General features: G+C 31.1%; 1 protein-coding gene across 5 annotated transcripts in view; it reads left to right on the top strand.

Annotated features, from left to right (window-relative positions):
* The first annotated feature begins 4,400 nt into the window (after positions 1–4,400).
* Positions 4,401–20,684, top strand: part of SCOT (Succinyl-CoA:3-ketoacid CoA transferase) — a 58,134-nt gene continuing 41,850 nt past the window's right edge. The window contains exons 1-3 of one of the 5 annotated variants that reach the window (XM_085825459.1): positions 4,401–4,469; positions 10,408–10,516; positions 17,147–17,280. In XM_085825459.1, coding sequence (XP_085681585.1) covers positions 4,416–4,469; positions 10,408–10,516; positions 17,147–17,280 — 297 coding nt within the window. In that variant the 5' untranslated portion in view covers positions 4,401–4,415. Of the gene's footprint in view, positions 4,470–4,605; positions 4,672–9,293; positions 10,322–10,398; positions 10,517–17,146; positions 17,281–20,684 lie in introns of those variants that run through there. The other 4 variants (XM_035370747.2, XM_035370748.2, XM_035370745.2 and 1 more) reach the window with 4 other exon arrangements.

Below are 20,684 nucleotides of genomic sequence, written 5' to 3'. Positions count from 1 at the left end.
GTTTAATATTCCTAATGAATTTGAATAAAAAAATTTAATTTTTAGCAACCCATGATTATATCAATAATTTTATTTATTCAGGAATTATACCTATCACGTAGCTACAAATATATTGTGTATCGTAGATACCAATAAGCAGTGAGTAAAAATATAACAAACTTTTAACAAAAGTAGTAGGAAGAAAAATAAAAAAAAATTAAATAACTATAGATTAAATTATAAAACATATTATCTTGCATATATATATATATATATATATATTAACATATGCAGTGAAAGGAAATTGCAATACATATTCCTATTTATACCCTTTTTAAATCGATCCCACCAGTGACCGGGTGGTAAAATCGCTGAACACTGGTAGTTCGGTTCGAGGTCCAAATACTGCGAACGGCTTTGTTACATTACCAACATATCTCTGATAACCAATATATCTGTCATTACCAACATATTTCTCGTAGTTTCCAAAAGCATAAGAAATTAAGGCATACAAAACCTGTTTTAAATAAATAACTGTATGCATATATAAATGTATTATAAATATATTAATATATGCAGTCAAAGGAAATTGCAGTACATATTCCTATTTATGCCCTTTTTAAGTCGAACCCACTAGTGACTAAGCGGTAAAATCTCGGAACACTGGTAGTGCGGTCCGAGGTTCGAATCCCGCGAACGAGCTGGACGCATGGGCGTCATTACCAATGTATCTGTCAAACAGATATATCATTGGTAACTTCCAGAAGCATAGAAGTTTAAGGCACAGAAAATCTGTTTTAAATATAAATATATATATATATATAAAACTGTATAAATATATTAACAAATGCAGTGAAAGAAATTGCAGTACATACATATTTATACCCTTTTTAAATCGATCTCACGAGCGGCCGGTAAAATCGCTGAACACTAGAAGTTCGGTCCAAGGTTGGAATCCCGCGAACAGCCTGGTTGCATGGACGCTTTCGAGGTTTTCCCCATGTGCTACGTGTATACGAGCTAGTTTTCTTTAGAATGTCCTCCACGAAGGCAACCCTCACTTTAGGCAGATAGCCCTCGAGGCTGTGCCGTAATTACATAAAACCAAAACTAAGCACTTTTTAGATCTGAATAAATATACACAAAACTGATGTAATATCTAAAAGTAGACCACATTAAAAAATCTGATAACTAATTATAAATCTTGAATTATAATATTGACAAGAATTTAACCGAAAATTATACAGGAATTTAACTTGTTTTATACAGGAGATTCTAGAAACTATTGGAAATTGACATTGATATCGGTACAGTTAAAACTACTTATATAATTTTTTTAACTCAAAGCAATTTAATGTAAATGTTGAATTTAGGATGTGCATAGTTTGAATTATATACTGCATAGTCTTTAATGCATGTCTAATGTATTACATTTTTATATACTATAAATTCAAATAAAAGTAGAGGGAAATACATTTTAATTTATAAATTACTCATCAAAACATGAAATTAAGTACACTGATATATACATTAGTTTAAAAATTACAATTTTAAATTAAAAGTATGCACCCCTTCTTTATATGTGAAATAGGAAAACACCAAATATATTATTTTCACTAAAATTTAATTAAGGCTTTGGTAATGTAGAATCGTTAGCATCAAATGTGTTATTTCTATAGCGAGATACTCGAGTTTTCCCAAATCTTAAGAAATTAAAATATATATTACGTACACGTTCAAAAACAATCCGTGACCTCCGCCGTCTTCAGTTTAGCTCTAAAACGACAGTCAGAAACTTAAACGGCAGCTGTCCAGCTGACGGAAAAATTTCCGACGCGTCGATCTCTGTAATGATCGAGACGATGACACCAGACTCGCTCTCAGTCGAGTAGATCGCAAAAAACGACCCGTTCTTCTATCTCGACGGTGTCCAGACTAGGGCCCCAGGTGGGGAGAATATCTCTCCTCCCAAAACAAGTACGATATATATATCAATAAAGCGATTAGAAAAGCCTTAGGGGTATGCCATTTTGCTCCCAACGACGTTATTAGGAGAATTGCAACTATTCCGCATTACAATAAGTTAAAAAAATGGCAAAGAACATTACCCATCATAAAACAGAAATTTCGGGCAGCCGCTCAGTTTTTTCCCGCCACTAGAGGCGGAAGGTTTAAGAAAGAAAGAATTTAAGTTCTTGACAGCCATGATTCTAAATGGATTTTAGATAATAAACTTTAGTAATTTTTGGAACACCGATTTAAAGAATCTTCACGATTTTGTCACTGATTACGTTCCTTTTATCAAAAATTTGACTGCGGATGTTAAAGCAGAAAACGTATGGGGCTCAGACGGTTCCCAAAACTTGGACGGAACTGCTTTTGGAATAACAAATCTACAAAATACCGTTAACAGAGCCATCAAGATTGTAAGAAATGCTTCTATATACACCGCGGAAGTTTCAGCTATTTAGTACACTTAGAAATATCTAGCTAACCTTTCCGAAGCGACGATAATTTTCACTGAGAGCCTTGTGGCAGTAGAAGCTATTGCCTCCTTCGAAGATTCAAATAAAAAATAATTGAGAATATTCGATATGAAATTTACAAAAACATGCCAAATAGTAAGATTATAATTTGTTGGAAATCTGGTCACAAAGGCATCGAGATCAACGAGAGGGTAGATTTTTGGCTAAACAGGCGGTAAATTCACGCAATACTCCAGTCCTCGCTATATATACATGGCAGGATATCAAAAAAGAAATTAAGAAAGACAAGGAGGGGGAAATTGATACTGGCAGAATACCAAATATTATTGTTATTTTAAAAATGTTTTAAATACCAAATATTATTGTTATTTTAAAAATGTTTTAAATACCAAATACTTAAATATTAATTGGCCCGACTCAAGGAAATTGGAATGTAAAATTAACAAAATCCTCACTCGAAGTATCCTCACGAACTACCTTAAATTCAAGTTAAAACTTTCAAGCACTCCTTTTTTTATGCGTAAATTGCAAAGTACGAGATGATTTTGAGCACAGACTGAATGAGTGTAAAAATTACAATCATCTAAGGAAATATATCGCCAAATTTTGCGATAAAGAAGACATTCAATACTTCCTTCCTGCAGAATTAGTTAAGAATTCCGAAGTTGGGTCGTTTACTCGCCAACTTTTCCTAACTTACCGAGCAACGACTTCATATAATTCGACCAGCAATCACGTGACACTAATGTCGGAACCGGTTGGAAGTTGCAATAAGCTCTCTCTACCAGTATACATATCGTTGTTACCGAGCCTCACGGACTGGAGGAAACGGCGTTCGCCAAGCGTATTTTTACTTCCTCCCTAGGAAACGCAACTCGCGACTAAATTTGGCGATTTATGAGGTCTTGGCGAAATAGTGTGGCTAGCGCATGCGCAGAGATGGACGAACTATCGTGATGATATGTCGTATTTTCTAGCGTGATACTTGATCGCCGATATTTCGTAATGAAAAGCTTATATTTAATTGTGCATGTGTCAAACATAATTACTGAAACAGCAAACTTCATATGTGATTAGTGGGAGAGTATTAAATACAGAAAAATGGGGAACAGCTTGAGTATAGATCCCTATTGGCGATTTTTTGGCTTTGTGACCAGAAATGTCACCAAACCATGGAAAAGCCGTTAAAATTGAAAACACAAGTTAGAAAGCACGTTTTAACCAGAAAAAAATTTTAGAATATATGTTTAAACAGCAAATTTGAAGTTACATAATTAAGTAGGGGCATATTTTAAGTACTAATATTTAAAATACAAGCCTTGTAAAAGCAGTTAAAATTGAAAATAGATGTTACAATGTGCATTTTAACAAGAAAAATGTTAAATACAAATTTAGAATGTATATTTAAACATTGAAACTGAAAATAAATTAATAATTGGATGCATATTTTTAGCAGTCATACTGAAAATACAAATTACAGGCTGTAAAATTGAAAATAGGAGCTCAGAATACATGTTTAAATTAAAAATATGAAAATAGGAGTTAATGCATGTTTAAATTAAAAGTAAAGAAAAGTTTGAAAATGCACAAGTACATGGAGGGATATTTTCAGCAGCAATATTAAAAATGCAAATTTTAAGTTATAAAACTGAAAACAGGAGTCCAGAATACATGTTTAAATTAAAAATAAAAGAAATGCTACAAATTTAGTAAAGTTTACAAAATTATGGTAAATTTACAAGGAAATCCTATAGTCTGCTCAATTTATGTCCCTTACAATTTCTAGAAATATGTTGAATACATCAATATTTTGCTCCTTCGAAGAAAATGACACTTTCCAGTTTAAAACACGCGGGAATGCGACAGGGTTGCCGATGTGGAGTATTCTAGAATTTACTGGTTTACCAGAAAAACAAGCGTCCAAAAAGTGCGCCAAGCCAAAACTCGCCAATGGGGTCCTATACTCAAGCTGTACCAAAAAATGGCGGTGCATTTTTCAACAGTGTACTTACGGTTCTATTTTTTATGGCTTGACTATGGTGTCGAGCTATTGGCAGTTACTAGCACTGCATTAGCGTGGCCGCATTATAATAAAGATATATATTAAGTATATACGGGGGGGGGAAATATTTTTTTTTCGGCTTATGGAAGGCTCATGTCTCAGCATCTGTGTTTTTACATCTTTCCTGAACATTTTTGGGATTTAGTAAACCATGATATTTAATGATGATTATATTTGGTTGAAAGTGAACAATAAAATAATAATAATTTTTTCCTAATTTAATAATGACTATTCTTAGTTTACCCTATATAGTTCAGTATTAATAACTCTGTAACTATAACATGTATATATTTACCTATTAAATAATTCTGTTAAGATATGTATTGTTTCTTATAAAATATCAAGTACATGTATAAACGTTAATAATTTATTCATTTTAACAGTTTTTATTTAACTCATTTCATCTTCCTTTGCTTCTGTTGTCTAGTTTGTAACATATACAAACACTTACTAAATGAGATATATTTTCCTTTATATATATATATACAGTGGCTCCGAAAAGTGTTCGTACACTTATGATTTTTATTGAAATAGGGCTCTATCCATTAATTAAAAGTAAACTTTCTGAATGAGATTTTAATAATAAGATCTATAATCTATTCGTAACAAAATTACATGAAATATTTTTAAAATATAGCGAAACTTTATTTTTAAGAAATTAATAATCAAAAAATGACAAACATTTTGTCTCACAAAAGTCTTCGTACACTAAAATATTTTTAGATAAAATCAAAATTAGAATTATCGTTCGCCGCTTTTTAAAATTTTTGTATTGTGGTGGCATTTAAAAAATCATTTGCTTTAATTTGATTACTTCATAATATTCTATTTATTATTGAAAAATGGGTCACAGCCGTAAAGAAATTACAAACAGCATTTGAAAATTGATAATTTTTCACCATAATAGTGGTAAATCAATTCGAAACATTGCTAAATTAATTAATTTATCCCATTCTACAGTGCAGTATGTGATAAAATACTTTAAAGAAGAAAATTGGATTGAAAACAAGATAAGAAAATGTTGACCGAGAAAGTTAACTAAATGTGATGAGAGATTTATTATTAGAAAATTTGTGAAAACCTACGTTTGAGTGCTGTAAAAGTTTCTGCAGAATTTAATGCAAAGTTTCCTACTTAAATTTCACCTGAAACTGTTCGACAAGTCTCAGAGAAGCCAGATTACATGGGCGTTCTGCCCGTAAAAAGTTTTTGTTAGTGAGAAAAACAGAAAGCTTAGGCTTTCATTCAAAAAATCAATGATAAATACACCCGAAATGTACTGGAATAATGCCCTACTTGCCGACAAGACGGAATTTAGTATTTTTGGTTCTGATGGTCGAATAACTGTATGGAGAAGAAAAATGAGAAACTTCATTCTAATAACTTTTAATCATGGAATATATAAGCATGGCGGTGGAGGTGTTCTTGTGTGGGGGTGCATGGCAGCATCAGGACTATCTAATTTGGTATTTCTTGATGGCATAATGAATCATTCTCTTTATTTAAATATTTTAAGAGACAATTTAAAATTATCAGCCCAAAATTTGGGTATTAGAAACAGCTTTATTTTTAATCATGATAACGATCCTAAGCTCAATGTTCGCCTGTGGTGTCTCTATAATTGTCCACAGGTTTTGAAAACACCAACTCAGTTGTCAGATTTAAACCCCATAGAACATATTTGGAAAGAACTGGAGGTTTAGAGTACGGAAACACGACATTAAAACGAAAAGCGTTTCAAAACAGTCATAATGGAAGAATAAATGAACATTGATACAGAAGTTACAAAAAAACTAGTAAAATCTATTCCCAGACATTTAAAAGCTGTTGTGGATGCTAAAGGATATCCTACTAAATATTAATTTAATGAAAAATGAAAATATTTACTATTATGTCAAGATTTTTTTGAAGCATACAAAGATTTTTGTGAAATAATATGTTTGTCATATTTTGAATATTAATTACTTAAAAATAAAGTTTCGCTATATTTTAAAAATGTTTCATGTAATTTTGTTACGAATAGATTATAGATCTTATTATTAAAATCTCATTCAGAAAGTTTAATTTTAATTAATTTATAGAGCCTTATTTCAATGAAAATCGCAAGTGTACGAACACTTTTGGGAGCCACTATATATGGGGACATATCAAGAGTGGCATTATATTCGAAATATATATTTAAGTTTTAAAGAAAAATTCAATCTGAGAAATATTTTATCATATAAGAAATGTTAATCAGAAGTAACATAGTTAGGTAATATATTTTGAAAGATCATGTTAAGTAATTATTACATTTATAAGTGTTAGGTTTATTTTAGATTTTAACATATACTTGAGTAATTGATTATTACTATCCCTTTAATAAAAGATTTAAATAAATTATAAAGATATCTTTTCTTACTTTGACATAAGTAATTATCATTTCTGTAGCTTTTTCTTCATTAAGAGACTGTTAGTTTTCAAACTTTAAAAAATTCTATAATTTATAATTTAATAACTTGCTCTAATAAGACATAAGTATATTTTATAACTCATAATGATAGTGTTCCATTTAAAAACTGTTATTAGAAATGTAGGTACTTTTTCTGTTATATGGGAACTGCAAAAAACAGTGTTAAAATATGTGATAACTTGCTCAAGATAGCAACAATGTGATCAGCTAAGTCATCTTCGTTTTATGAGTGAACTAAGCCAAATATTTATGTCTTATTTATTTGTTTATTACACTTTTATATTCTCATTAAATAAATATAATTTACATGTCGTACAGCATGGGTTGTGCATTTTTCCAATACTAAACATAGTCTTTGTGCATTGGCCTGCAATATATAAAGCATTTGTAATGAAATCTAAAAATTGTTCCTTTTGATGTCATTTCAAAATAGATGTATTTTATCTCCCAGTTCTCTATGAAAGCATGCAGAACCTATTTATCGGGCCCTGTTTGACATTCTCATTCTGAGCATATGCCACAGAAATTTAAAAAAAATTATGCACAATGTTCCATCGATTTAATTTAATTTTTGCTGAACTTGTTTTTGGCTGTGCTAAGCAGCATTTCCTAAACAACAAAATGTTGTTCAGACCACGAACATCCTTGAAAAAGAAACTGTCACTGCAATTTTTTATATCCTGTATAGCATGGCTTTATACTGACCACATATATTTTTGTTTTGATGCACTGTATTCATATAATAAATCTGTATTTATTTTGAAAAGTTTAGAATGAGAATTAAAGGGGTGCAAGTTGGTGGCATTTAAATTTCACTTCACTTTGTGGCATTTGTGTATATAGCAGAGCTTAAATTGCGTCAATACTTCTCAGTTTTTGAGATAAATTATAATTTCAGCTGGAGCCCTAAATAAAAGGGCTCAGGCACTTTTTTATGCAAGTGAACTACAATTTTAACACAGAAATTTTGTTTTAATAGGAAACATGTCTTAAAAATCATTCTAACTTCTGAATGCAAGCCTGTCTTTCCATCGCACTCAAGCTTTGCACAGAGATTGAGACTTTTGAGGAAAGAAAAGCCTCCAATTATATGTCAAAGGCTTATTCTCCAGGATATGCAATGAATTTATGAGAGCGGGTAAATTTTGTATTCCCTCAAAGAACTAAGTGACACCCTGGTCGTGGACATTCTATGCTAGTGACTTCCTTCTGCAGAGCTGTAGACTTTCTGAATTATGTAACCAAACGGGGGGCTGCCACTTGTACCGAGAAGTTATATATTTATTCTCACGTTGTATTCAGGAAAAGTAATCAGGGAAAATTTCTGCTTGATGGCTAGAATTATATCGACAGGGCATCGCAATCAGGTAGTCTTGAACTCTTCCCTCTTTATCTTCAAAGCTAATTTCAGTTAAATTGCTTTCCATACCCTCATAATCTTTCTAGAATTCTCACTTTTCTCCTTAGTGGAGCTTTAATCGTTTTATCTTTTTTCCTTGGGGGGCTACAAAAAAAGAATGATACTTGTCATCCCTTGGAATAGTACATTTTAATGTTTAATCAGCAGGGTTTAAACTCAGACGGAGATTAGCTGAGCTGCTTCTTAGCCTCTAAGTGGAATTGTAATTCCGGACAATGCCCCACATAAGACGAGGTCCGATACTTTTTTCCTATTTAACTACTCAAAATTAATTTAATAATTTATTAAATTTCTCTTTATCTTTACATTTTTCATAATTTAATTAATTAATTTAAATTTATTATCTAATTATTAGCTATTTTAATTATTTATTTAATTTTTCTTTCCTTCGTCACAGTCTTCCATAGGGCTCCAGCACTTCTAATTTTATAAATTAAGCCCTGGTATATAGCATGGAACAATAAGTCCTCAAGAGTTAATGGGAACGGAAGAGGGCTAGATGATCTTTGGATCTATCTCCTGGTCATTGTTTCAAAATGAGATAGAGCTGGGCAAATTTATATCGTCACCTATAATGTGTCCAAGGTTTAAACTAATGACAGACATAACCAAGTGCACTCTTGGTCAATGATTTCGTAGATGTTTTTTGATGTTACTATCAGAGGAGTCTGTGATTATATTTAGAATTTAACTACATCAAAAGTTACTATGTGTTATTAATTGCTTCAAATTCAATTAATTTATTATTAAATAATCAATTAGTTAAGTGATTTCTCCTTATATCGTGTCTGAATAATTTTATATTCTGAAGCTTTTATTTCAATATACATATAGAAATTATAAATTTATTCATCATTCCGTAATGTAATGGATAATCTAAGCAATTGCAATCTAATGTGCTTTCAGTTGTTGCAAAAAATGCCTTCAAAGCAATTAAAATAATGCCGATATCTTAAGTAAAATTCATTGTACGAAATATGAGGTACTGAATATCACGAAAAGTAATAAACATATTGCCCATTAAGTAGAACAATTCTATGTTCAGATACATGTTTATGAGACTGCCTTTATCGTCACCATTTTGACGGTATTTACGAACGCTGAATTTTGTGGATGTATAGCAGAATAAAAATATTATATTATTAATTGTTATTTTATCGGCACGAAAGTAGTTGATGAACACTTCTTTCACCCAATCAATTGGGCGCAAGCAATTCCACGCTTCAGCAACATCACATCGATGTGCATGCCGAAATGAAACTTTAATCGAAGAGTAGAGATTCTTTTTTACATACTCGTCACGACATCTTGTATACTTATTATTTTTTTTAAATTCTCACAGCTAAACATTCTTTATTTCTGAAACTAGCCTATTTCTTATTTAGTCTTGCATGTTGACACACATGGAAGACACTACTTCGTAGGAATATCAATCAAATAATATTCATTTCACACTTCGTTTGAGATACGCGCGGCCATCACAAATTTGAAACATAAACCGACAGTGCGCATGCGCGTGGTGTCACAATTTCGCCAAGACTCGATAAATCGCCAAATTTAGTCGTGGGTTGCGTTTCCTTAGGAGGAAGTAAAAATACGCGTTCGCCAAAGTCCTCATCTCCTTTCTTCTTGCTCAAAAGCAAGATTGCTACAGTGTGTATTTCATTGGCTATTGGCTATGGCTGAAAGATTTTGTGTGGTATTTAGCTTCTCCTGTGTTGACTGTATATCTACCTGAGAAAGGGAAAAGAGGGAAAAACTGAAGATATGAACTGAGTCAAGATACCGCATGTATTTTATCGCGATGTCGATCGTAGGGAGATAAATTAAAACTTTAAATTCATGCTCTATTTGATATTTTTAAAATGTATGGAATTAACCCGTGGTTACGTTTTAGCAGAGTCTATTTAAGTCATATCAAGGTTGTCTGGCTAAAGAAACTTTTTATTCTCTCATTTAAATTATATTCATTGTCATAATACATTTTCTAATATTACAGTCCTTTCAGGTATCAAAAGCTAGATTTTCTTTGAGTTATGGTACAAGGGCTGAATTTTTTGAAAATTCATCTGAAGCTATCCAAGATATACCGGATAACGCAAGGCTTTTAGTAGGCGGTGAGACTAATATTTGATTTTTGAAATCTCGTACTGTGATAAAACGGAAATTTACTTATGATGTTTTATAAAGTAATAATAAATGCGTTAATGGGTATAAACAGTAATATATTAGTATTTATGCTTTTATGGAAAGTAAACATTGGGCAGTTTCCTTCTGATTGTGAAAATGATTTATGTTGGAAAAAAGTTTTAAAATTGCTAACTTTATTTGTTATTTATAATAAAGTTTGTAATCATATATAATAATTTTGTTTATTAACTTAAAATCTTACATTTATTACACCATTCATCAACATGATATGCATTACATCACCTTGATCCAGTTCTTTCAAAGATATGTAATTTTAATGAATAAATAAATTTCAGATTTGGGGAAAGTGTAGAATCGCCCACTGCTTGGCGTGTTTTTAAGAATTGCATGTACTCGGTATCCATGTACACGTCAACCTATTTTCACTTAAAAAAAATCCCAGAATTGCACAAAAATGGTACTGCACACTCCCATGATTTTATCCATGTACACATCCACCTATTTTCACTTTAAAAGTCAAAGAAAATTGACAAAAATCCAATTCTTACTCTTGTAAAAAAACGCCAAACAAATAAGTGGGTGATTCTGCACTTTAGCCTCAGATTTAATCTTGGTAAAATCCAAGGAGAGCCCGCACCCTTGGTGACAAACTGGGAAAGTGCAGAATGTCCACTGCGTCGCACGTTTCTCAAAATTGCCAACCTGAAAATAAGTCAAATAATTGCACAAACTCGGTATCCATGTACACATCTACCTATTTTCACTAAAAAAACATCAGAGAATTGCACAAACTTGGCATTGCACACTCCCTTGATTTTGTCCATGTACATGTTGATATGCACCATATAAGTGGGGGTGCCAAGGGTGTGGACTCTGCTAGGATCGAACCTTAATCTGGCTTAGACAGCTAGCCCTATGTTGTTGTCAGATCTGGCTTGTTAAATTTTTTATGAAGCAGTATTATCTAAAATTGTGTAGTGATACTGATAATACTTTCAAATGTACATTGATCTGATATTTATCATCACTTAATTATTATCTAAATGTACATGAATGAACTAAAGTAATATATGTAGTTATTAAATATTAGAAATTTTAAAATACATAACAGGTAATGTATTTTCTAGTTGTTTTTAAGATTTATCACTATAACCTAATACAGTCAAAAGTCGTTAATTCGGACACCCATAATCCGGACCTCAAAGCTACAAACTTTCTGCGCATGCGTAGCGTTGACGCATGCATGTAAGACCTTTACGGCTGCGAATATGCGTGTGTGCATGCGCAAAATACGTTTACGCATGCGCGTTTAATGTATAACGGACGGTATAAGCCAAGCTAAAATTATCTAATTCAATTAATGTTGCAGATTGTGTTGTTCCTTAATCTTCGAATTGGATCCGGCTTATAATTTTTTTGCAGACTGTTAGAGCAATTTTATAAAAGTAAGCTTGAACTTTCGATTATGTCAAATAGAATTTCCGATATCTATTTACTAATATGTAAAGGATCTACAAAGTGAAAGTATGTTTTGAAGTCCATTAAACAAAAGTGGAATTGCTGCAAAAAATGACCTCACCATTCCGAAATCTGTTTATCAATTTCACGCTGCTCTGCGGCCGGGGGGGGGGGGGGGGGGAACACCGCGTCGCACAATGAATTGGAATTTGATCTGTCAGCACTATCCTTATCTTCAGGGCAGATGTTTTCATTTTATTTGGCTTATAATTCCTTACTAAATGTAGTATTTCATCTCGATGTATTCCGTCTTGGATATGATTTAAATCAAATTCCTCGTCATTATAATTTGCTTCCGATAGTGAAGAAAGTGACACAGAGGTTATTGAAAACGAACAAATTTCGATTGACAAATTAGTCCGTATTCTCGACACAGCAATTATAGGACTTGAACATCGGAACTTTGTAACTGAACAAGAAATTATGTCTGTTTATAGAATTAAAGAGAAAGTATTATCACATAAAACGAAGCAACTTACATTGAAAGAAATGTTTAATAAAGTAAACAAATATTAAGCTTTTTTTTTTTGTAAATTTTGATACCCTTTAGATCATAAGTGTTCTTTATTTCATAAATTACAGTTTCGTATTTTTAATTTTATAATTTCTGCATGCCATCCTATCAGATTTAAACTGATGATCTATAATCCGGAATCGCCGAGGTCCCGACGAGTCTGGATTAACAACTTTTGACTGTAGTATATGAACACGTTATAAAGTATTAGTATATATAAACATGTTATAAAACATTGTTATTTATGCATTATACTTTCCAGATGTGAAAATTTGATATGGCTATAATTATTTTAATATAATTTTGATATGTCTATAATTTCTAGAAAATCAGGTGTATTACTTGATTCTGCCTGGTGTTCTATAGGGGCACAAATCAGAATATCACTACCATTCGCTGATCATTTAAATCTTAAAATCTCTGAATGATCTTACGATAGTTCTTAATCCCCCCTTTCCACAAAAGGAAATATATATAAATATACTAAGTCAATATTGGAATAATTTAAAATGCTACATGTTTATATTTTATCTATCTACATGTTTATATATTATTATTTAAATACTGTTAATGTTGCTTGTGTTTCATGTTAACCTTACTCTGTAGTAAATGTGAAAAATGTGCACCATTTGTTGTCATTAATGAAAATTCATAGATGTTTTTATTAGTATGGCTTGTACAGTATTCTTGATATCCTTTGAGAACAAAATTAAATTTTAAATGTTTGATGACCTGTGCACTAAATAAATAATTTCCTATTTACGTGCAAAATTTTATGTAAGATCAGTCAGATAATGTTTGAATGATTAAATTACAAACATCCAAATAAACTTTCAAAATCACTAAAATTTATATAACATTGAATTGGTAATTTTAGTTTTATTTATTTATTTATTTTGGGAGGAAGAGGGGAATGTTTTCTTTATCTGTAGTATTTTACATTGGTTATTTATGTATTTTATTTTATTCTGAGAAATTTTTTATTTGTCTCAGGTATTATTATTATTTTGATGCTTCATTTTCATCTTAGAAATGAATTTTACTTTAAGCAAAATTTTTGGTATATTTTAGGGTACCCCTTGGCGATTTTTGGCGGTACATGGATACCGAGTTTATGCAATTCTTTGACTCGTTATTTTGGCCTGCGTAGCGGCGATTTTTGGCACGAAAATTGCCGCTATGCAAGCCAAAATAACAAGTCAAAGAATTGCACAAACTCGGTATCCATGTACACATTGACCTATTTTCACTTAAAAAAACATCAGAGAATTGCACAAACTAGGCTTTACGCACTCCATTGAGTTTGTCCATGTAAACATCGATATATTTTCACTTAATAAGTCAAAGGAGCACCCAATTCTACAGTAGAGGCAATCAAAAATTACATAATCTCAATAAACTACATTTTAAACCAAACAATAAAATAACACAGAAAAGGAAAAACCTGTTATGTATTTTAGCACTACACAAAGTAAATATCCTCTTACCTTATTTAGAAATTCGTTCGTCTTCAGTCTGTGGCACACAAAATTCCTTAACAGCATACAAAAACTTCCTAAAATTATCTGAACTACAAACCGTATATCTGCATCACCACAGAAATTCACAAAAGTAAGGGTCAAAAGTATACTACATAGTTCCGGACTGTGGCTACTAAGTAAACCTTCATTTACACACCAGTCAATTAATGCACTTCTCCCCTTTCATTCGAAATCGTACAGAAACTTCAAATTAATCCTACTACATTCAGCCATTGTACTGCCTAAACAATGAAACAAGCAATGCACTTCCTAAGCAGCACACACCACAAAAGCTGTTGCAAAACATCCCATGATTCAAAATTTCCCAGAATAATGCAAGCGATTACATCATACAATAGGGTTTCCATAACATTCAACTACTCAGGTTACCATAAATGATACAACAACTTGGCGATAAATGAAACAACAACTTCACAATAATACAAGGGGTACCCTTAAAGTCAACTCTAATCAAATTTTTTACCCAGAATCATAATTGAAACACAAATGATGCATGTCAGAGACAAACACAGATTGACATAGGAATCATAGGACTGCATGAATTTTAAACACTGAGTAATTATGAATAATTTTCCCTATAAAATGGTGAAGTATGTTTCTTTTTTCATGATAAATATTGACTGGAGCAAAACTATTTAGTTCTTAAAGGCCTGTCAAAAGCTGATCACTTAATTCAAGAGCTTCTCTGAGATTGCTTTTTGACAGTGTTTGTAGGCATTTGTGATTGCTTTTGCTAAGGCGGGATATTGAAAACTTGTGCAGTACCTGAGAAAATAATCAGCATCATCAGAAAATTGCATATTGGCTAGCATTTTCTAAGATTCCTTCTGGTAGCCCAGGATAATAAAAATTTATTTAATTGAGAAAATAATAAGCATCATCAGGAAATTACTTGTTGGCTGTATATGCTCCATTATGTATTTGACCATTATGATAAATGAACCCTATCTGAGAATTTTAACATCAGTGTTGGAGTGAGACAAGATTACGTATTGTCTGAATTATTGTTTATTATTGTCATAATTTAAATAATGAAAGATATTTACAGAGTTAAAAAAGAATTGGATAATGAATTACTGCAATAAAGTAACTTTATACAGTATAATTGGGGAAAACGTAATGTACATAAGCCCAACATATGTATATGTCAAATGATCAGCCATGACATTATGATAACATCTACCGCACTGTTTGGAATGCACTTGCTGGAAAGATGTAGAGGGACAGGGCAAGGTAGAAATATTATTGTAAAGGCAGTTGGGGATTATTTTTTGAAGCATTATTGTGTTAACTATATATGTATGTAATGGAGAAGACTGTTGATTTAAGCAATGTTAAAAAGGTTAGATTGGATAGCCCAAAGATAGGATTGAGGGTACTTTCTGAAGCATTTCTCATTGGGTATTTAAAGACTCTGTTCTTAATATCTATGGAAAGTAGAAAAAAGATAGTGAAACAGATAGTAGATACTGAGATGGTAATGACCTTGTGTGATCAATAAATGCAGATGTTAAAAGACTTACCTGCTTGGTTAAAATGACTGCAGTAGCTTAAATTGCTGGTACCAACATAAAGTGTGCGCACTTCATCACTCTCTGCTGGATATGAGATTTCACAGCAAAATTATCATTCATTAAATACCATTTATCTTTATCATATCAATCATGAAAATCTGCATTTCGTTTCTCGAGATAGTTGACCAGATTGCTTAGCCCAAACTAATATGTAATGATGAGTTTGACCATTATGTATTAGTAACATAATGGTCAATTATTTACAGCCAGTGGACCAATCAAGTTTGGTCAAATAGTTGACTAATATATTATTTAGTATGTGTATTGATAATTTATATGCAGGTTGTGCAACAAAAGTATTTTTTGACTGAATCTGTAGAAAACTGATATTAGAATGAAACAACTGTATTGCTGTTTAAGCTCTCACATACAGGTTCCATTTTATGCTCTTTATATATTTATTTATTTATTTAGCCTTTATTTATATATATATATATATATATATTTATATATATATATATATATTTATATATATATATATATATATATATATATATATTTATATATATATATATATATAATTTTAATAGATCTTCTGATTGCTTCTGAAGGCAGCTTTTAGAAATTTTTATCATTCTCTTCCTATAGTTAATTATTAAATGCCACATGAAACTTGTGTCCTTTAACATATCCACTTTAATAAGTAGAAAGTAGTCTGCATCATATAAAAAATAAGATAATTAATATTGTTTGTATATATTTTTCAGTCAAATGTTGATGGTAGTTTCATCATGTGAAAGGGGATCAAGCCCTTTCTGGCCTAATGCAAAAAATGTTGCTTTTCTAGAGCATAGAATCTACTGTATAATTTTCTTCTCTTGTATGCAAAAATTCCATGTCAGCTATTTCATTTTTCCAAAGATTATCACATTAATGTGCATGGAGGAAATGTGACTCGTGAAGCTATAGGATTAATACAGAAGAAGATATACAGAAATTCAAAGGGGATATGAAGATGAAAGAAAAAAAAAAGTGGGCATGTCATATTGAAATAGACAAATTATAAAATGAATAAACTAAGAGCAGCTAAAATAGTATTATGACTTTTTATGTTTGCCATATTGTCTGAAAGAATTTGAACATGACTGTTAAAAAAAAGGAATATTATAATAGATTTTTCATAAAGATAGCTAAAAAATAGGTGTAAATTTTGCTATTATTTTTTTAGTGAAAGCCTATAATAGCAGTTCACTGTGTGCTATTTATTTAAACCCCCCTGAAAAGTATGCTTTTTCAGATTCCTATGCATTAATTACATTTTTACACAATTCTTATTTCAATTATTCCTGCGTATCCATTTATTATTAGCACAAGTAATAAGAGTTTGGGGTATTTATATTTTGTCTTTTCTGAAAGAAATCACATGTTGAGTGTTAAATTTTAAACTTCATAATCTCTTTTTCTAATTTATTTTTCTCGATAGAAATTAACTTAATATGTGTATTACAGGCTTTGGATTATGTGGAATTCCTGAAAATCTTATCTCAGCTATTTATAAGAAAGGTATCAAAGATTTAACTGTTGTCAGTAACAATGCTGGTGTTGATAACTTTGGATTGGGTTTATTGCTTCAAACAAAGCAGGTGAGTTATGTATGATATATATATATGTATAAATTCCTTATCAGTATTAACTTGAAAGCTAATAATCTTGCATAGAATCTTGCCAATACTGGTACAAATTCTGTAGAAATTTTGCCTAAATCTTGTTCAATCATTCGCAATATTCATTGCGATGCTGTGTTGTTGAAACAAGATGATGACCATGCGGGTGTGGTGTAGATAGAGGGAACAGTCCTCTCCAGGCAACACAGTTTTAGGGTAGACATTTTTCACAGCAAATATTATTTTATAGGAGTTAATCATGTGAATTGTCAAGACACTTAAAGAATAATGAAGTTCTGAATTGCATACCAAGTTAAATGGAGGGGAAAAAGTAGTTTTTATTTCAGGTATTGAGAGAAATCAACATGAGATTTCAACTGCTGCATACCTTTTGCATTCCATCAAAACTTTTGAGTAAAAATTATGATCATGATTACATTAATTATGAAGAATTCCTTGTTAAGAGAAGTATTTGAAGAGTTTTTTTACTGTTAGAGATAATGAAACAGGAACATGGAAGGGTGATCCTTTTGAACTGTTGCGCTTTATTCTAAAATACTGTCTCCAGAACAAAGTTAAAAATATTGTTATGCAATACAAAGTGTGAAATCCGGATGTCCAGTATCTAGAATGATCTTGAATCTGGACCATTACCAAACTTTTTTTTCTCTCAGAAATTTGTCATATTTTGCTTTCATGTGTGCATTTAATATTTTTTTTCAGTAAAACACAGAAGTCCTAATTCTGAATTTCACTTCATTCAGTTATGAATATTAACTAAATTATGATTGTGATTACATTCATTATGAAAAATTCCTTGTTAAGAGAAGTATTTCAAGAGCTTTTTTACCATTAGAGATAATGAAATAGGAACATGGAAGGGTAATCCTTTTGAACTTTTGCACTTTATTCTAAAATGATCTTGAATCCGGACCATTACCAAACTTTTTTTTTTTTTCCTCAGAAATTTGTCTAATTTTGCTTTCATGTGTGCATTTAATATTTTTTCCCAGTAAAGCACAGAACGTCCTGATTCTTAATTTCACTTCAGCTGTAAATTAAATACTTCATACTGAAGAAAATATTATTTATTAGCATAAGTCTGAATGATTAAAAGTTTGACTCCGTAGTATCCTTTTTGCTCCATAGTATCTCAAGCCAAAATATTCTGCATCAAAACATTTGTTGATTTTACATTTGCTGAATAATTTATATTCCTGACGCCAACTTGATTATTATTATTAAGAAACCACTATTTGTAAAGCCTTTGTTAGGAGAGACCACTTTATTTCTGTCTTCTTTGACATTGAAAAACGTTAGGGCATGGGGATATGGTGTTTTATGCGATATTCATGCTAGTGGCTTACTTATTTTCATACAGAATTTCTTGAAGGCTAAGACTTTTGAAGTAACAATTGGCTTTGTTTTATCAGATACCTTTGCACCAGGGATAAATAGAAGGGCTAGGTCATTCCTTTGTTCAACTTCTCGCCGACGCGAGCCTCATGGAGGGGTTAACTGGAAGTAATCTGACGTGTCTGTGTTGAACCTGCTCTGATTTCGCGCGTTTAAAACTGTAGTTTCATTCAGTTGCAAGATGATTTTCTGGAGGTTGCATATCCCAAATTAATTTTAATCATACATATTTGTTTTCTAATAATGCAAATATTTAATAATTTGTGTGTGTATATGTATATATAGTTTTAGTCAGTTTCCCTTTTAAATTCTATATTTAAAGTATCTTTTATGTAATATGGCTTCTTGTGCTGTAGCAACGTGCCGTAACACTTATAGAAATACGAAAGGAAGAGATATTGTATTTCATGCTTTCCCAAAGGACAATTTGCTTTTGTCGAAAGAATGGATACATAAATGTCGAAGACATGATTCTATTAATGTGAAAAACGCAAGAATTTGCAGCAAACATTTTCTGTGCAGTGATTATGAAGATGACATGAGAAATCGCTTGCCTGGGTTGCGCAAAAGAAACTGTTGAAATGCAATACTGTGCCGAAAATAAATTTATCGTGTGCAGTAAACGAAATAACACCAAGAAATCGGAGACATTTGAAAAGAAAACTAATGTAGAGTGCTTTTGAAAGACTACATGAATTAAGCCCAAAGAAAATTTATTTTGAGGCCAAGAATGAAATTGAAGCTGACAATAATAAATCAAATGTGAATGATTTTGAAATAAAATTTACAAGTGACAATGCCCTAAGTGACAATATCCCAGAATGACCTAAGTGTAAAGATAAACAAGAATATATTAATAATTTGAAGAACAAAATAATATCCTTAGAAAATTGTAATAAAATATTGTAAAATAGAGAAAAGAAAAGGAAAGAAGGAAAAAATCAGGTGGACTAGTGAAGATATTTCACGTTGCATTGTCATAAGAGCTCTGTAGAATACGTTTCTTAAATAGAAATGCATATGTTTTTTCCCAAAGAAAAGCAACCCAAAAGGCAAAAAAGTGGATTGCTTCGAATGTGGTAGCCAATAAATAATATTTCAACAACTTGTAGTTGCATTGTGACTGTACAAGTAAGCATATATAATATGTTTTGATTTGAAATATTTCTAGATGACATTTTAGAAATTAATAGCATAAAGCATATTTCAAATGAGAACTAATTTTGTTAAGTTATTGTTAAAGTTATTTTTATTGTATCCTGTGTTATTATTGATTCAGTTTTGTACTAGCTTAGCATTCTAGATAAAATATAATAGTATAACATTAAAGTAATTGGCATAAGAAAACCTGCCTTCTTAACCCCTACTTTTGAAAAATTAAATAATTTTTTTAGGTACTGTGAGTAAAGTTGTTTTGTCTAAATTAAGATAACAATCTTACATGCATCTATTTAAATGTAATATTGATGTAAGCCTAAATTACAAAATTATTTAAAAAAATCATGTGTTATTATATTGAATCGGGAGAAAAATATGCCAATGTAAAATTTACAATTAGGCTGAAATTCAAACTTAAATTAGCAGAAATTTTGAAAACTATGTCAATTTAAGGTTGTTTTTTGATTAATTTTAAATAGCTGTTATTATAGTTATCTTAGAAGCAGTAGTACAGTTCTCTTAGTTAGCATGCAGATAAAGAAATGATTAGAAATAAACAGGCATTTAAAGAAAAAAAAAAATCCCTGCAAATTTAAAAAAAAGGAACTTTATGCTAAGAGTAGCGCATTTTATCTGTTATTTTAAAATTCAGTAAGTACTATTATATTTTTTAATGTTCAGTGTAAAATGCATACTGCAGTAACATTGTCTCTTCTCAATTGTAGCCATCTTTCACACACAGCTCATTTTAAACGCTGGTTCTTTAGATCTAAAACGCCAATTTCTATGTTGTCAATTGCATCTCCGCG

This window comes from Stegodyphus dumicola, chromosome 10 (assembly GCF_044657685.1).
Source record: "Stegodyphus dumicola isolate Sdum_Otavi_A_Nest chromosome 10, ASM4465768v1".
Classification (NCBI taxonomy): Eukaryota; Metazoa; Arthropoda; class Arachnida; order Araneae; family Eresidae; genus Stegodyphus; species Stegodyphus dumicola.
Note: the sequence above shows the minus strand (reverse complement) of the source record. Positions and strands in the feature narration are given on the sequence as shown.